This window comes from Numida meleagris, chromosome 3, assembly GCF_002078875.1.
Source record: "Numida meleagris isolate 19003 breed g44 Domestic line chromosome 3, NumMel1.0, whole genome shotgun sequence".
Classification (NCBI taxonomy): domain Eukaryota; kingdom Metazoa; phylum Chordata; class Aves; order Galliformes; family Numididae; genus Numida; species Numida meleagris.
This window is the reverse complement of record NC_034411.1, coordinates 45,803,387-45,820,295: the sequence shown is the minus strand read 5'-3', so window position 1 is coordinate 45,820,295 and position 16,909 is coordinate 45,803,387. Positions and strand designations below refer to the sequence as shown.

The 16,909-nt window shown below is 42.3% G+C and overlaps 2 protein-coding genes across 4 annotated transcripts in view; both read left to right on the top strand.

Annotated features, from left to right (window-relative positions):
• Nucleotides 1–8,489, top strand: part of IGF2R (insulin like growth factor 2 receptor) — a 57,564-nt gene extending 49,075 nt beyond the window's left edge. For both annotated transcript variants that reach the window (XM_021390722.1, XM_021390721.1), the window contains exons 41-48: nt 97–233; nt 1,107–1,221; nt 2,056–2,202; nt 3,526–3,710; nt 4,475–4,661; nt 5,634–5,798; nt 6,334–6,403; nt 6,821–8,489. In XM_021390722.1, the coding sequence (XP_021246397.1) occupies nt 97–233; nt 1,107–1,221; nt 2,056–2,202; nt 3,526–3,710; nt 4,475–4,661; nt 5,634–5,798; nt 6,334–6,403; nt 6,821–7,222 (1,408 nt within the window). In that variant the 3' untranslated portion in view covers nt 7,223–8,489. The remainder of the gene's footprint in view (nt 1–96; nt 234–1,106; nt 1,222–2,055; nt 2,203–3,525; nt 3,711–4,474; nt 4,662–5,633; nt 5,799–6,333; nt 6,404–6,820) is intronic.
• LOC110395822 (solute carrier family 22 member 2-like) overlaps nt 8,655–16,909 on the top strand; it is a 14,376-nt gene continuing 6,121 nt past the window's right edge. For both annotated transcript variants that reach the window (XM_021390724.1, XM_021390723.1), the window contains exons 1-4: nt 8,655–10,600; nt 13,362–13,465; nt 14,532–14,686; nt 16,540–16,708. In XM_021390724.1, coding sequence (XP_021246399.1) covers nt 10,190–10,600; nt 13,362–13,465; nt 14,532–14,686; nt 16,540–16,708 — 839 coding nt within the window. In that variant the 5' untranslated portion in view covers nt 8,655–10,189. The remainder of the gene's footprint in view (nt 10,601–13,361; nt 13,466–14,531; nt 14,687–16,539; nt 16,709–16,909) is intronic.

The following is a 16,909-nucleotide window of genomic DNA, read 5'->3' as shown; positions in this document are numbered from 1 at the left end:
TAGCTTCCTGTATGGAGTCTACAAAGTTTATATTTTATTTTGTCAGCTTAGCTGAAATTAATTTTAAAGTTTCTGTCTGTCATGTTCTTTGTTTAGGTACTACTTGAATCTCTGTCAGAGGGTATATGAAGGACCCACAGGCTGCCCTGAAAGAGCCAGCATTTGTAGGAAAGGCAGCAATGGAGATGTTGAAGTTCTTGGGCTTGTTCATACGCAAAAGCTGAATGTGACAGGTACAGTTACTTTTGTTCCTGTAGAGAGCTGTGAAGTAGCTACATCTTAGAACACAGGCATAAAGGTTCTTAAATACAGGGTTCTACTCAACTTCAAAATGTTTTTGTCAGTAAGCCTTCTGTTTATTTCTGTTTTAAAACAGCAGAAGATTCTACTATACAAAATGAAGTGGCATTTAAGCCATGAGAAAAGTGTAAAACAGTGTTGTCATGAAAGTTATAATAGGGGAATTGTCTGAATATTGGGATTTTTTCTTCTTGTGACAGTGATGAGCACTGGCATGGGTTGCCCAGAGGCTGTGGGGTCTCCCTCCTTGGAGATCTTCAAAAGCTGCCTGGATGTGGGCTGGGGCAAGTATGATGGCTGTTCTGAAAGTAATGCCTCTTAATTATGTTGGCCCATGACATCAGAGGTGGATGTAGGTGGTGTGACAGAGGTGCAGATTTCTGTGTGGCATGCAGATTCCTGTTCATTGCTGGTGAAAATGCATAGCTAGTGGTGGTGACTACATCGAAAAACAGTGTTTTGTAGATGAGAACTTGCATCTATTGTAGTTTCCATGGAAATAAGAGGCATTACTTTCAGAGTGACCTATGTACTTTTAAGATGTCAAAAAAGACATCTTAAGTATAAATGTTACACTCATACTGGTAACCTGAACTCAAGGCACTGTGAGTGCAGGGGTTTGAGGAGTGATTTTTTACGTAATCATCAGTGTGAAAGCCTCAAGTCACACAAGTGCTGTAATTTATATGTGATCTATGACGTGGGGGGGACCTAGAATGTGATGTAAAGTAATGAAATTTAGAGAATAAATGAAGGGAATTCTACAGCTGCTGACAAACCTTGAGTGTCACCATTTTTTCTTCTAGGTGATACAGTGTATATTAGTTATTCTGGTGGACAGGAATGTAGGAAAAACAAGAAAATAATGACAATTATAGAATTGAGATGCGCAAAAACGGTTGGCATGCCCATGTTGCAGAGGTGAGTAACAAATCAGCATATTGCTGGCTGCTTTAGTCTGTACCTTTTCATAAACTGAGTCTCAGAGTTGTGACTGTCTGTTCAGTTGGACACCCCATAGAGTAATCTTGGTCTATATTTGTAAGGCATAAATCTTCCGAAGTTTCTGCACCTGTTCACTTTCATAAACAGTTCTATTCTGTAGGTCTTAAACTGCTTGGGCTAAAATCTAGGTATTCTACTTCTGAATTAGGCTGGGATGCTCTTTTGTAGTCAGTAGTAGTACAGCCACTCTTAACTTTACTGCAAATCTATTTAGCAGACAACTCGTAGCTCAGTTGTTTAGCTACCTTGATAAAACATAGTTTTCTCCATTATTTACCAAAGCTTTCCTGTTACCTAGTCAAAATCTATATTGATGTACTGTCTGGATTGATATGTGCACGGTCACAAGTACTAAGAAAGCTTGATGGCTTTTTGCTTTCTGGTTTTGGTTCACAAGATGTTGTTTGTAGAGTAAGAAAACTGAACAAGAAGCTCCACAAGTCAAACAACTGGGCAGCAAAATCTGACTAGTTTATTTCTTGTCCTGGCCTGATAAAGTGCAAAGCATTAAACCTGCTTAGAGCAAGCTGTCATGTTTGCTAGCGGAAGTATTTTAAGTATCAAGAAGTCACTGTGTGACTAAAAACTTTTGAAGCAGGGAGTTTAAGTGCAGTCAGGTGACTGCAGTCTCTGTATGATGCTTAGGCAGGAGGTTCCCCTACATGAGCCAATAGCTGTGTCTTCTCTTTTTCAAGATACTAAGTGCTTGTTACTGTTTCCTGGAATGATCAATTGTTTGTTATTTGGCAGGATTGATGAAGAAAACTGTGTGTACTACATCGTTTGGGACACACGTGCAGCTTGTGCTGTGAAGCCACAGGAGGTGGAGGTAGTGAATGGAACAGTTATTAATCCTGCAACTGGGAAAAACTTCTCATTAGGGGATGTTTATTACAAGTAAGTTTAAAGAAACAGACTAAAAACTTAGTCCTATAGAACTCTACTGCAAGAGAAGAAAGCTTGATGTGGATATTCTGATTTGCCTTGAACGTTCCTAGCTGTTAAATGGGACTAGTGCTGAATTTTCTGTCAGCCTTGTACCCACAACTGACTTAAGTCTGGTTGCTACAGGTGGGCTTAAAACTTTGAGCATATCCTGGGGAAATCAAGACAAATCTAATGCCTGCACATATGCCATCTTGACCTTAAAACACCTTTGGGGGTTATTTCTCTCTTCCATAATGTGTAATCATCAAGTCAGTGTCAGAGATCTTAATTTTCAGCTGCAGTGCTCCTTTGCTCCTTACATACTGCCTTTAATCCTGCTCAGCAGATCTATATGGAAACAGGAACCCCTGCTTCAGAAACCTTAAAGGAGAAGCTCTGAAGCAATAGTCAAGTGTGACTGAACTTTGGAGAGGCAGGGAAAGACTGGCAGTTACACTGACAGTACAACATATTGCACATTTTTCTGCTTCAGAAACTCTCTTTAAAAAAACTCTCAAATTACTGTTTAACATCAATTCTAGCATTATGGAAGGAAATCTTTCTATGAGTGTTTTGGGAAGAATAAACTGCCTGCAGGGGAAAGCTTGGTAATGTGCACTGAAGAGTGCAGGATTGGTGTAACTGAACAAAAGTGTTCCTCTGTGCTTGTAATGTTATCAAATATAATCAAGCCTACTTGGAAAAAGGAGTAAAGGAAGTCAGGATGAAATGAGAAACATGGTGTAATGTGAGATTAAAGTCAAGCTGAATCTGAAGCTCAGCCTTCAAGCAGGTGTCTAGAACAAATACCTCTGAGTTTCAGAGTATTCTCAGTCTCACAGCTGCGTGAAGGGATATGATTGTAAATGGCAGACATGGTAGATCCAGTCCTCCTCATGGAGAAGGAGGTTTGTTGTTCGTGATAGCTAAGCCACACTGTTTATTACAGCTGCAGAATGCACTCAGTTTGGATTTTATGATCGGTATGGTAGTTTGTGTGAGCTGCTGAACAATACTTTTGTATTCAGTTTAAGTGTTCGTGTACCCACTGAGGGCAGTATACCTAGAAGAGTTTGCTTTTGGTTCATTCCTAAAAGGCTTACTGCTAAATATAATCCTCAGTTGTAATACTCAGAGGAAACCTCAGTCCTGCATCTCTTCTGGTTGCTGAATTTGTTGCTAATCTGGACTCAACGAGTGGTAGCAGTTACTACTACTGGTAGTCTATTGTCTTGCGAATAACCAAAGTTTCTGTGTTTAGACTTGGCATATACCTGCCCTCTGTCTCTTCAGGTTGTACGTGGCTTCTGGTGATATACGAACAAACGGAGATCAATATGTATATGAAATTCAACTTTCTGGTATAACAAACTCAAGTTTCCCAGAATGTTCTGAAGCAAACATCTGCCAGGTTAAAACTAGTGAACGTCGCTTTCGGAAAATTGGATGGGCCAAAAAAGCTAAATATTATGTTGAGGGTAAGTACTTGTTATTTGGAATTGTTTGATCCTCTGTTTGAATTACTTGATTGAAAAATAATTCATGTTTCATATATAATATATATGATTATCTGATATGTAATTTCATATTGAAATATGCTAAACAATTTCTGTGAAGTTGTCCTGAGTCTGTCTTCCAGCACTTATCTAAAAGAGGGTAATTTAGATATTAGGAAGAAATTCTTTGCTATGGAGGTAGTGAGGCACTGAAACGGACTGCCCAAAGAAGTTAAGGATGTCTTATCTGTGGAAGAAGTGGTCAAGGCTAGATTGGATGGGGCTTTGAGCAGCCAGATCTAGTGAGAGATAGCCCTGCCCGTGGCAGGGGGTTGGAGCTGAGGTGATGTCTAAGGTCCCTTCATCACAAACCATTCTATGATTTAGACTGCTTTTTCTTATTACGTAAGCTCAGTTGCAAATGGCTTTAGCAGTAGATTTCAGTTTGACGGTTGTTGTAAGACTCCAGTGGAAATAATGTACAACAAGACTGGGTCTCCTATTTTCCTCTGCACTTCTGCTGCAGTAAGCAGTGATCTTGTTCTAGCTACTTTTTCCTGTAAAGAGCTCATCCCATTGTTCCACAGTAACACAGAAGTATAAGCTCACCTTCAGGTACTGCAAAGTTTAAGCTTTTACTGCACAGCAAGTGCATGTGAAAATACAGACTCAAATAACTCATCAGGGTATGGCCTTAATGCTGTTTTTAAGGAAGTACTGAACTGTAACATTTTTTTTTGTTGTAGATGATGACTTGGATGTCACATTTTCATCAGATTCCAGATGTGGTAAAGATAAATCGAAGTTTGTCTCTTCATCAATTTTCTTTCACTGCAGCCTGCATGTAAAAGAAGGCATCCCTGAATTTCTTCATGAGACAGCAGACTGTCAGTATTTATTTACATGGTATACATCTGCTGTGTGTCCACTAATGTGAGTAGTTAACTGTTTTCTGAATGTAGCACTTCTAAGCAAAAGGCTTTTTTTGGTCTCAAAACAGCAATTGGCAGGAGTGGAAGCTTTCAAAAAAAAAAAAAACCAAAACCTTGTTATTTGCACCGAAAATAATGAAGAGATATGGTGGAATTTAATACTGTTCTTCCCATTAAGCAAAATGTACTGTAGCTGAGAGATGCTGTTTTAAACTGCTGAGAGGAGTAATGAGTATTTAAGTGAGATTTTTCTTCCTTGCCTTATTCTATACAAAAATCTAAAGCCAGGGCAAAAAACTGACCTTCCCCTCTATCTGCCCACTTCTTTAGGTTAGATTGAAAGTCGTTGCAGGTCTGGGAAAGTAATGAGGTGCTGAATGAAATGAGGTGAACTGATCCCTTTATTCTACAGATCCAAAAAGGAGTAATGAGATGATGACTGGCAGTAGTTCAAAAGCCAAATGCCAGTGCTTACCTGTGTTCTTGACACTGTGGGCAGCTTTGCTGCAAATAATGAAATAATTCTAGGACTGTTTACTTTCTAGTTGCTAGCTTAAAAACTCAAGGAAATTGTTCGTTCTGGTTTAAGCAAGGGATTCCGTGAAGGCAATCTGGTCTGTGTATGGCCACAGTCAGGTAGGAGGGGAGTAATTGTTGTAGTTTTCGCAGCTTGCTCAGGTACAGCTTTGATTCTAAAACAGCTGTTTTGTCTGAGTAGCTCCTGCTGTCTAAGCTCTGAAGTGTTTAATCATACTTAAGTCTCAGCTGTAATCTCCAGTTTTATGTGCTGTTTGAAAGCATACCAGAATGTAGACACAGTACATACCTTTTTAATTTTTTAAACTTAGTAAGTCTCTTCTGTTTATAGGTTTCGACAGGATGGTATGATGGTTTTAATTTGAATCTGTTTCTAATCCTGCCTGATGTAACTCATCAGTAGAACTGTCTTTTTCTTCCCTGTTTTTATTATTAGATCAACCATTGCTCCAGGAATCCATGACGGCCAATCTGATCAGGAAGCCCAAGTATATAAAGGCCTTTCAAGGAGAAGTCAGGCAGTTGGTGCTGTACTGAGTGTCCTCCTGGTTGTTCTCACTGCATGCCTAATAATCTTGCTGTTCTACAAAAAAGAGAGGAGGTAAGAAGTGATTGGGAAGCTTTGAAAGTCTTTCATAGTACTTGGTTTCCAGAGACTGAAGTTCTGTTTTTTCATTTGGCAGCATCAGCTGTCAAACAGCTATTTTCCAAACTCTATTGTTATTGTCTAAAGGTCCATATAAAAAGGTATGGACTACACAGTTAATTGAGCTAGTCTCTGTTGCGAGCAACTACTATTAAGGGAGGTTAAAGCAATGTGGCAATATTGTCAGTATTTGATGTGAGTCATGCTGTTTCTCTGCTTTCCGGACAAGGTTCTTTTTTATCTCCTTCCTTTAAGAATAAAGGCCACAGGTGTCTTAGTCACCTTGAAGCTGTGGTAAGGGGGAGGATGTGCGGCATCATGAACTGAATAGTACTAATCACCATGGTTTTGAGCCAAATGTCACTACAAGATGGCTTGCAGCTTTTTGGTAAAATGATTTGGTGGTGATAGAAATCACCTGAGGGGAGGTGAAAGCTGATGAGGGGAACACATTCCTTCCTAACGCACTATTCCTTTTCTCTTTTTTAAGGGAAACTGTGGTAAACAAGATAACAAACTGCTGCAGGAGAACATCAGGTGTTTCCTACAAATACACAAAGGTAATGCAGTGGCATAATCAAATGTTTTGTGTCTTGTCAAAAATGTTAAGTGAAAAAGGTGAAGCTCTTCTAATAAATAAGTAAAAAAAAATCTTTAATTCTTAGCTCCTTCAGTGCATGGGGAACAAACTGGAAAGTCACATAACTGAGGTGTCTGCATTTATATCATGAATTGGGAAAGGAAGAGTTGAGGAAATGAAGAACAGTCCATAAACAGCCAAATAATATCTAAATCTGCAGGAAGAGATGACATATTTCAAATATGGTGAAAAGCCATAGTACTGTGCAAGAATATGCTATTATCGCATATCTAAAGTAAACTTAAGGTTACGTGGGGGTGCGTTCCACAGCAGGGGAGGTCAGTGTGTGAAGGAACAAACAGAGTGTTATACTAAGTCCTGCATTTTTTTCTTTTAGATAAACAGTGAAGAAGAAGCTAATGAGAATGAAACAGAGTGGCTTATGGAGGAAATTGCAGCACCAAATCAAAGAACAGTAAAAGGAGTGCAGGAGAACGGTCACGTGACTACCAAGTCTGTTACATCTGATGCTTTTACGTCTCTCCATGTGGATGACCTGGACAGTGAGGATGAAGTGTTAACCATCCCAGATGTAAAGATTCAGATAGGAAGAGGACTAGACAAAAGCAAGCACTCACAAAAGAAGCCACCAAGCTTTGCGAGTGATGACAAAGCTTACTTGCTGAACGGGGGAAAGGAAAGGAAAGCGAAAGCCAAGCCAGGCCAACGGCAGGCACAGAACTCTACAAATTCAGTATCATTTCATGATGATAGTGATGAGGACTTGTTGAATGTTTAATAACCCCTCTTGTGCCTAATCAAATATATATAGAGAGATTATATGTAAATGGGACAACACTTTCAACCAAATATGAGGACTTCAGCCTGAAAGATTTTCCTGAATTTTGCCTTTAACAAGAAACCATTGAAAAGGGAAGGAGAGAAAGATGTCTTGGTTATTGTTTACAATGATCTGTTCAGTAATGGCTGGATTTGTAGCATCTGGTAGGCTGATTTATGTTGACTCTCTCTAGCCAGGACAACTTTTTTAAGCCTCAGCACAGACGTTAAATATTTGCTTAAAAAAGAAACCTTTCAAAGGTCAAGATTAAAGCTGAATTAGGCCCCTGGCTCCTGAGATTCAAGTTATCTAGATGACTACTAGCATTTTAACTCCTTGTATTTATTGGTCCTCACTACTCAGGTTTGCTTATAGCAACGTGTTCTTCCTGCCGGCAGGGTATTATTCTATGGGTTCACCCTTCAATGGGTTCATCCATTGTAAGATGAGGAAAAATATGACTTTTCTGTGTTGGGATGATTTGATGTAAATTTTAGAACTGGTCTAATTTATCCTGTAAATTTGAATATGCATTCTAATTTAAACAGATCATTGGTTCAAAGGTATTGACTGAAAGGTACAGTTCTGTATAGCTTTAGCCTGAGATGATTGCTGTTCTTTGCATGATGTTTTCTTGGTACTGGTCATACAACTGACTTCATCAGTATTTGCCTAAGCAGCTGACAAGCATCCAAAGAATTTTTTTTCCTAGATTACAACTGGATTAGAGTGACCTCAGAGAATCAGTGTACAGGGCCATAGAAGCAGAATTCCTAGGATACAACCTGATACAGCCCAGTTTGTCATCATGGAGAAAAAAAAGCTCAACAACTAGAGTAGCCCTGATCTGTACAATCTTTGTCATTTGTTATGAAAAAACCACTGGGCTAGTGTTTCTGATAGCTTAAATTTGGACTCTGTGTAAGAGTTCCTCGCCATGGTCATTGATTTGCAGTGTTGCTGGCAATGAATGGAAGTCAGATTTCCTCAAACAGTTTTGCTCTTCTCCAGATATTTGTTTAATTTATGGGCAATTATAAGGTTTCAAAGAATTCTACAAGTATGTGTTGTTCAGAATTTTTTTGAAACTCTTCATTGTTTGTTTTGGCAGGCTTATTCAGTTTCAATGATGGTTTCTTTTTATAAAAACTCCATTTTGAATCAAAATAGTGTAATATAAAGTATTCAGCAATTTCAATAAAAGATAAGACGTGGGTATTCCAAATCCCACATCTCAAGTCTGGAATCCTTCATACACTAGTCTAATACTGCTCATCAGCTTGCTGATTGATGTCCTTCTCTGGCATAGCCAATAATCCCATCACTCAAAATGATGGGATTATCAACGAGAACTGAAATTTTACCATAAAGATCAGGATATATATATGTTATATATGTGTGTAAGTCCCAGTACTGTGGCTTTCTCAGACTCAGGATATTTTTCCTCCTGCACTGCTACTAGAGAAGTCTCTAAAAGAGTTTGGCTGAAGCTTCATCTTATTGTTAAAACAAAAGTAGTCTTTTTTTATAGATAGCACTAGGTTACTTTGGGGGGTGCGTGAGAGGCTTGACAATGTGTTTTTAATGCTGTCAATTTTCATTGAAGGATTTCCCTCAATAGGTATTGAAGAATGTTTCTTCTCCTCCCCGAGTACTCAAGGTTTGAGTTGTTTGATCTGTAAACTGCTGCATGAAATGGCTTAGCATATGACAAACACCAAATGGTTGCTTCATTTTGACTGTGCATAATAAAGCTTGTGCAGAACAGGTACTGCTCAGATAAACATCCCCAGGTGAAATATACCAATAAGACTTTTTAATAATATGTAACTGATAGCACTGAGGTGTTCAGTCTTGGGACTGTTGCTTGCTATCTAAGCATTGTAGGTAGACCAACTCCTATGCTCATTGCTAGATGAGTGACTTCCTTCACCAAGCTGTTTTTTCAGCAGAATATGCTGTTCAGATATAAGGGAGGAAGTGCTATGAGAATAGTGGGGACCAGAGGAGTATGTAGAAGTCTAAGTGCTGTGTTAAGTGCTGGAACTCTACCAGACAGCAGTGCTGCTCCCTCAGAGGGAGGCCTCTCACCTCCTGCTGGAGTGTTTTTAGGAACAGTCCAGCAGCTTCCACCAACAGATTCCACCTTCACCCAGTTTCCAGGCAGGCTTTCGTTTGTTTGCTTGGCATTGCTGTCTGCAGACGTACCTCCTGTCATAGCATGGTGGGTGCTGCGCACCCAACTCTCTGGCTCCATGCCGAAGCACAGCAGCTGGGGAGGTGATGTCTGTCACAGGCTGGAGGTGGCTGTGGCCAGTGTTGTGCTGGCCTTGGAGTAATGCCACTTTAGGTGGCTGCAGGAGCAGAGGTCTGGTTTCCTGGCTCCAGTGGATCTGCCTGAAGAGGGGAGAAGAGCTGTGTGCAGAGCGCTGATCCACAGAGCGGATCTCACACCAGGCTGTGTGAGCTCTGGTGGTCAGTGGGTGGCTCCTGTGGGCCTGCTGCGCAATGGGAAGAACTGGTGTTGTTCCTATCCCTCTGCTAGAATGGCCTTCTAACCATTGTATTAGAGGCGGTCATCAACGAAGATAAATTCAGACAACTTGTAATTAGCAAACAAACAGCATCAACAACAACAACAAAAATACACTGGAACAGCCACAGCACTGTTTGTTTATGTTTTGTGAAATAAGAAACATATGTGCTCTGATTAGGGGTTAAATGCAAATTCTGCCTGGGTGAATTAAGGTCTGATTTCAAATGAAACCTTAAAAAAAAATCTTGCAACATGTAGTTTAATAATTTATGGAGTTCATCTTGACTTTTGGTCAAATGTCTTTGTTACTTAAATAGCTTTGCTGCCAACTGAATGTATCAGTGTTGCGGAGAGGAGTGATAAGGATTTGAGGTGGTTTTGATGCCAAAATGCCAACCCTGGATGACATTTTAGAGCACATCGGAGAATTTGACAGGTTCCAGAAACAAACCTTCTTTGTCCTGTGTTTGCTTTCTGCTGCCTTCACTCCGGTCTATGTGGGTGTCGTCTTCTTCGGGTTCACCCCCGAGCACCGCTGCTTCAGCCCTGGTGTGGCGGAGCTGAGTCAGCGCTGCGGCTGGAGCTTGGCAGAGCAGCTGAACCACACCGTTCCCGAGTGGGGCAGCCATGGGGCCGCCTTCAGCAGCCGCTGCAGCAGGTACGAGGTGGACTGGAATGCAACGGGTGTCAGCTGCACTGACCCCCTCGGCAGCCTTGTGGGCAACCGGAGCTCCGTCCCCCTCGGCCCCTGCCGAGATGGGTGGGTCTACGACTACCCTGGGACCTCCATAGTGACAGAGGTAAAAGCATGTGTCTGCTTTCTCTTGTGTTGTTGTTTCTGCCAAGCTGAGGGCTGCTTGAGGTAGTTGATGTAGCTTAAGCTGTATTAGAGAGACAGACTCACCTGTAAGAGGATCTTCTCTCTTTGTGAACTTACTCTGAATTCTCTGCAAATCCTCTTTGCTCTGTCCTTGCCGTGAAGTGTTGCATTGGTGTGCTCAGGTTTGTATCTCCATCTGAGGAGCAAATAAACCCCCAGGTAGATAAGGTCGGGTTTAATAAAACTCCCATCCCATGTGAAGTCCTATTGGTGGAAGTGTGTAAACAGGCTGTGTAAGAAATCAGGAGCCTGCAACACGCCAACAAAACTGGCTGATCTCAGCAGGTGCCTTTCAGAAATCACATGTGCTTTCTGTGATCTGCACCCAGATGTTCAAGTCCTGAGTTTGCTTCTTAGTTTCAAATACAACTCAAAGACTATGTGTGGGGAAAAGTGCCTCTCACAATTTAACAGCTTAATTCAGGAATAAACAGCAGAGAAGCTAATGACTATTTTGCATTCTCAGAAAATCCGAGTAAACAAAAAAAGATACAGAAGCTACTTAAACTACTTCAGATTTTAAAGTATTTGATATAATAAGTTATCAGGGGTGAGAAATTTGATTTCAAGTTACATTTTTGGTGGGAAAAAGAACTGACTTCTGTGATCTCTTAAAAACTATGTGGAACTTTCTAGCATAAATGCAAGAGCAGGTCCACTCTGTTTAGGTGATGTCAGCATCTGTAGCCCTGTGACATGGGGTGTGCCGTACGTGCATTTCTTGCCACAGAGTATGGCCTGTGTGACATCAAGGCAAGGAGATGTTTACAGCAATAAACTGGAGCCTAGGAAGTTATGCACCAATATGCAAAAGAACTTCAGGGTGAGGGCGATGGAGCACTGGAACAGGCTGCCCAGGGAAGTTGTGGAGTCTCCTTCTCTGGAGATATTCAAGACCAGCCTGGAAACCTACCTGTGCAGCCTGCTGTAGGGAGCCTGCTTTGGCAGGGGGGTTGGATTTGATCTCTAGAGGTCCTGTCCAGCCTCTACAGTTCTGTGATTCTGTGAGATAAGCCACCAAATCTTTTCAGATTGATTCTAGTGCCCATCCATCAGATGTAATCCTGGGTCATCCTCCAAAGCATTGTAGAATCAGAATCACTGAGGTTGGAAAAGACCTCCAAGATCATCCAGTTCAACTACCTACCTGCCACCAGTATTTCCCCACTAAACCATGTACCTTAATACAACATCTAAACATTTCTTGAACACCTCCAGGGATGGTGACTCCACTACCTCCCTGGGCAGCCCATGCCAGTGTATGACCACTCTATTTGAGAAGAAATTTTTCCTAATGTCCAACTTGAATCTACCCTGACACAACTTGAGGCCATTCTCTCTAGTCCTATTGCTAGTTATGTGGGAGAAGAAGCTGACCCTCCACCTCACCACAACCTCCCTTCACGTAGTTGTAGAGAGCGATAAGGTTTCACCATCATCCTCTCAAGATGGTGACAGGATAAGGGAGAATGGTTTTTAAATTAAAAGAGGGGAGATTTGTATTAGGTGTCAGGGGGAAGCTTTAAAATGAGAGGGCGGTGAGGCCCTGGCACGGGCTGCCCAGAGAAGCTGTGGTTGCCCTATCTCTGGAAGCATTGAAGTTCCAGATTCAATGGGGCCCTGGGCAGCCTGATCTAGTGGGTGGCAGCCCTACTCACGGCAGGGGATTGAGACTGGGTGGTCTTCAAGGTCCCCTCTATGCAGGGGGGGGAATTCTATGATTCTAAGCAGCCCTGTAACAAATACAACTTCACTGCGAAGACCTGAGTGAGCGTGCTCCAGAAGGCCCCTCTGTCATCTCCTGAGACTGTCCAGTCCCAGATGGCTCTTGAGATCAGCTGGCACCAAAGAACTCGCAGCCCATGTGGATTTGTGTGGTTCTCTCTCATTAAACCTGTCTCCCCCTTTTTTTTGTTTTCTGAAAGTGCAGGGCCAGACCCTTGGGCCATTTCCTTCACCACAGGATATCTGATATGCTGTATGCCTCTGGCTGCATTTTTGGCATTGTACCTTGTTTCTGGCTGTGACTGCTTCTGTTAAGGCTCCTTATGTACTGCCTGCTTGCCAAGCGAAGGAGAGGGTAGCACAGGGTAAAGCGCTTTGCTTTACTCAAAGGTAAAAATTACAGATGGAAGAATAGCCTTGTGTGCACCTTTGTAGAGCATCAGAAATAAGTTTATATTGGTTGAAAATGCGTTATGTTAAATAAACTCAGATACCGGTAGTGAAAATAACTCATTCTCTAGTAGCTTTTGTTTATTCCTTACAAGAGAGTACATGAGAACTCAGGTCAGATAGCAAACACGTATGAGTAAACCATGTGGTAAGGCTTGTCCCTGACATCCAGGCCTGTTAGGCTGTAGGAGGGGTTAGGTGAGCACAAGGCCAGAGCACAGAGAACAGGCCACAGCCTAGGGTCCAGTTTTCAGCAAGCAATAATTCAGTTACAATCTTTCCAGTAAGGAAAGATGATCATGAGTGAGAAACAACAGGGAACTACCCAAGGGCTTGATCTTGTTTTTCGTGTTGGATGCTTAACTTGATGAGTATCCTGAGTGCCAATAAAAAGAGCACTGGCCCAGGAACAAGTTTGTATTTTCAAATGAAGTGAAGGAGGCTTGTGGGTGTGAGCAAGCTCCTGGTTCTACTGTTTTGCTTGTTAACTGTGGTTCCTCCTTTAGTTTAACCTGGTGTGTGAGGACTCGTGGAAGCTGGACCTTTTTCAGTCTTCTGTGAATGCTGGGTTCTTTATTGGCTCTGTCAACATTGGCTACATAGCAGACAGGTATGTGTGGGGTGACAGCAAAAGTCCTCCAGCCTCCCTTATCAGTGTTCAGCAGCTGAACTTAGATAAAGGCAGAGAGAAGTTGTGCAATGGGTATCATCTCTGGTCCCTTCAAAATCCGGCCAAGCACTGGCTGTTCAGTCATGGTCAGAAGAGAGTGCTTTGCCTTAAAGTGAACAAGCCGTCCCTGGTATTTTGTACAAATGTTGCACAAATCTTTTCTGCTCTGTAAGTCCCACAGAGTTGGCGTGGATGACAGGCCCAAACCTCCCTGCTGGGTCACACAGGAGTCCTGGGAATGTTAACAAAGCCCAGAGGTGCTGGTTTGGAGCCATTGCTTCCTCTGCCGTACTCAGTGTGGCTACAGCCTGGAAACATCTTCCTTCCTTTTGAAAAACTTTGAAATAGTAGATGCAGAGATTGCCAGACAGATACAGCTGTTTTGGAAATCAGTGAGTCCTGGCATCTTCAACATCCTGTTCAGAGCCATCCTTTTCCACGCGGCTGGGGCTGAAAAGAAGCGAATGCCAGTATCTGAAGGCCTTTTTTCTTTCTCCTTTCCTTCCTGCCTGGAGACTGTTGGCAGAGCAGACTCTGAGCATCTCCAGATGTGAAATGCAGCCCATCAACAGCAAGAGCTGTACATAAGATTTTTTTTTTTTTTTTTAGGATTAAGTTCCTGGTATATAAATCTGCTACTCTGGTATGTGCAGATGTATCAGAATCATAAATTAATCTGTTCTTATTTTTCACCCTATTTTATTTAGCAGACAACTAAACTGTTCTGAATTCAGAGAAAACACCACAGTCCAAACATACGTAAATATAGGGCTTTTGCTGCTCTCTCATCTGGGAAGTTTTTCTTCCTCTGAGAAACCTGAAAGCTTTGGGGGAATTGAAGAGCAAAAGCAAATAAGTGAGTGATGGAGTAAAAGTTAGTGTGTGTACCTCTTGTATAGCAAAGTGGCTTTTCTTTCTTCCCCAAAATATATGTAGTTTATGTTAGTCTGATGTCTATGTTTTCATTACTATTCTTTTGTTTTACGCATAATATCTTCCAATCCAGGTTTGGCCGTAAGTTTTGCCTCTTAACCACAATTCTTGCAAATGTGGTCTGTGGGATCCTCCTGGTGTTTGTGCCCAGCTACCTGTGGATTGTGGTCTTCCGCTTCTTGCAAGGGCTGGTCAGCAAGGGCTGCTGGACCGCGGGTTACATCCTTGGTGAGTCCAGACCTTCTTGCAGAGGCAAAATGGGCTGCAAAAGAAGAAAGGGAAAACAAACAAACAAAAAACCACAAAACACCATGAACAAAAGACCTTTAAAAAAAAAAAAATGCCTCTTACAACTTTTTGAAATCATTTGTGAACTGACATTAGCAGGTTTTTCTCTACCTGACTTGTTGGGATTCTTTTCCCCCCAAATGACAGTGGCCTTCAAAGATTAAGAGTTGGCACATGAAGGCTGTTACCTCAAAACAGGCTTTTCCTGTAGGTCAGCCCCCCCGTTGCAGATCAGGCCCCCTCCTGTCAGTGCTGGCAGGGCAAGATGATTGCCCCAGGTCCAGCAGCAGCTGCCCTGCTGCATCCCAGTTGCAGACAGAGTGATGACAGAGAACATGAAAGAAGCAGGCAGAGGGTAGGGAAAACTGTAGGCGTTGATGTGATACAAAGAGCACTAAAGGGCAAACAGAGCTTGACAGCCTAAAAATAACTGGGAAACAGCATGTACTTGCTGAGGGAAAGACAAGCTGTTTGGGTGTCTGTGCACTTCGATGAATGAAGGCCAGTCAGGGGTGTTGCAATGAGCCATGCTGTGCTGGTGTTTCTCCCAGAATGTTGGCTGGCAGCTGTGCAGCAGCAGGACCAGGGCCAGCACAGGATCAGCTTCTGGTTCATGGTATAGGTGCATGGGACTTCTCTAGCTCCTCATTTGTGGAGTTCAGACTCCTGTCAAAAAAAGAATCCACAAACAAACAAAAATGTACAAAACCCTACAGAACAATCACTGAAGAAACAAATCCCATAGTATAAGTACTGCATAGTTGAGCTGTATTTGGATTAGCATGGCAAGTGGCCCTACTGAATAGCTCTGAATGATCCAGTTAACTGTGGTGGAAGTGTAAATGCCAACACCCGAAACTGCTGTGAATTCTGTCAGCATAATGTGCTAATGCATATCCAGATGTTGAATATAACAAAATTAAAAACATCTATTCTGCAGTTCAGACTACTCTCTGCCAAGACGTGGTTGTTTCTTCCTGTGTATATTCCAGATACTCAGTTGGTGTCTTCAATAGTTTCCTGGTACCAATGAAGCCTTCATTACATCTTGTATGCCATTTTAGAGCATAAAATCACTCTTATGAGGATGATTTGCCCTTTCATGATATTTTTCTCTCAATTACATCTTGCTATTCCTGGATTCTCCTTGAAATCTCTGTGAGAGAAGTCATGTAGAATCAACCCCAAAGCCCACGTAGGCTTGTCTTCTGTCAGATGGCTGATACTGAGTGCTCAGTGAAGGGTACAAGGGCAGAGCAGCCCCCTTATTCTTTTCTCCTGGGCTCTTGTCTACCCTGCAGCTGCTTTTGACTCAGTTCTACAGAGCCTGAGGAGGTGTCTTTATCTATGCTTATCCTTTGCCTGAGCAATATTAGTTAATCTGTCATCCTCAAACCACGGAGCTCCTTGAGCTGCTAAATGGCTGCATTCTGTTCTTTCTCTAATAAGTTTTCTTGAAATGATGCTACTGGATTCATAAATGAATATATTTATTATCTCAGCCCTGTGTCGGCAAGACTTAAACTGTTAGGCCTATATGGTGGCGATGTGGTTTCAAAACACAGATGGGCAATGAAGCCTTCAGGGTGGGGGAAGATGTATGCCATCAGTGGTATGAGCATTTTTGCATGCTTGGAGTGAGATACAGGCTGAAAAGGTGCACTTGGAAAAATAAAAAATGTGCCTTGTTACTGGGTTGGAGATATAATGTAAGTTAGCATTCGGTTTTGCAACAAAATCCTCTGCATTTTGTGCTGCGTGGTGGTGGTAGAGCTGTCATTCTGTCTCTGCAGTGACGGAAGTCGTCGGCCCACAGTACAGGAGGACGGTGGGGATCCTCTACCAGGCGGCCTTCTCAGTGGGGCTCCTGGTGTTTGATGCCATTGCTTATGCAATCCCTCACTGGCGGTGGCTGCAGCTCACTGTCACCTTACCCTGCTGCTTCTTGCTGCTGTACTACTGGTAAGGCTGTTTCCATTGCATCCTTGCCCAAGAGCTTAAAAGCAGCTTCTCTGCTCCCAAGATTTGTGTCAACAATTTATGGGCGTTCGGCCCAGTTTCGTGACAAAGGGGACGGGGGATCCACGGGTCCACGCCCCGGGAAAAGGAAAAGGGGAAAAGGGTAAGGAGATGGCCCTGAGAGCAAAGAACAGCGGCAACAAT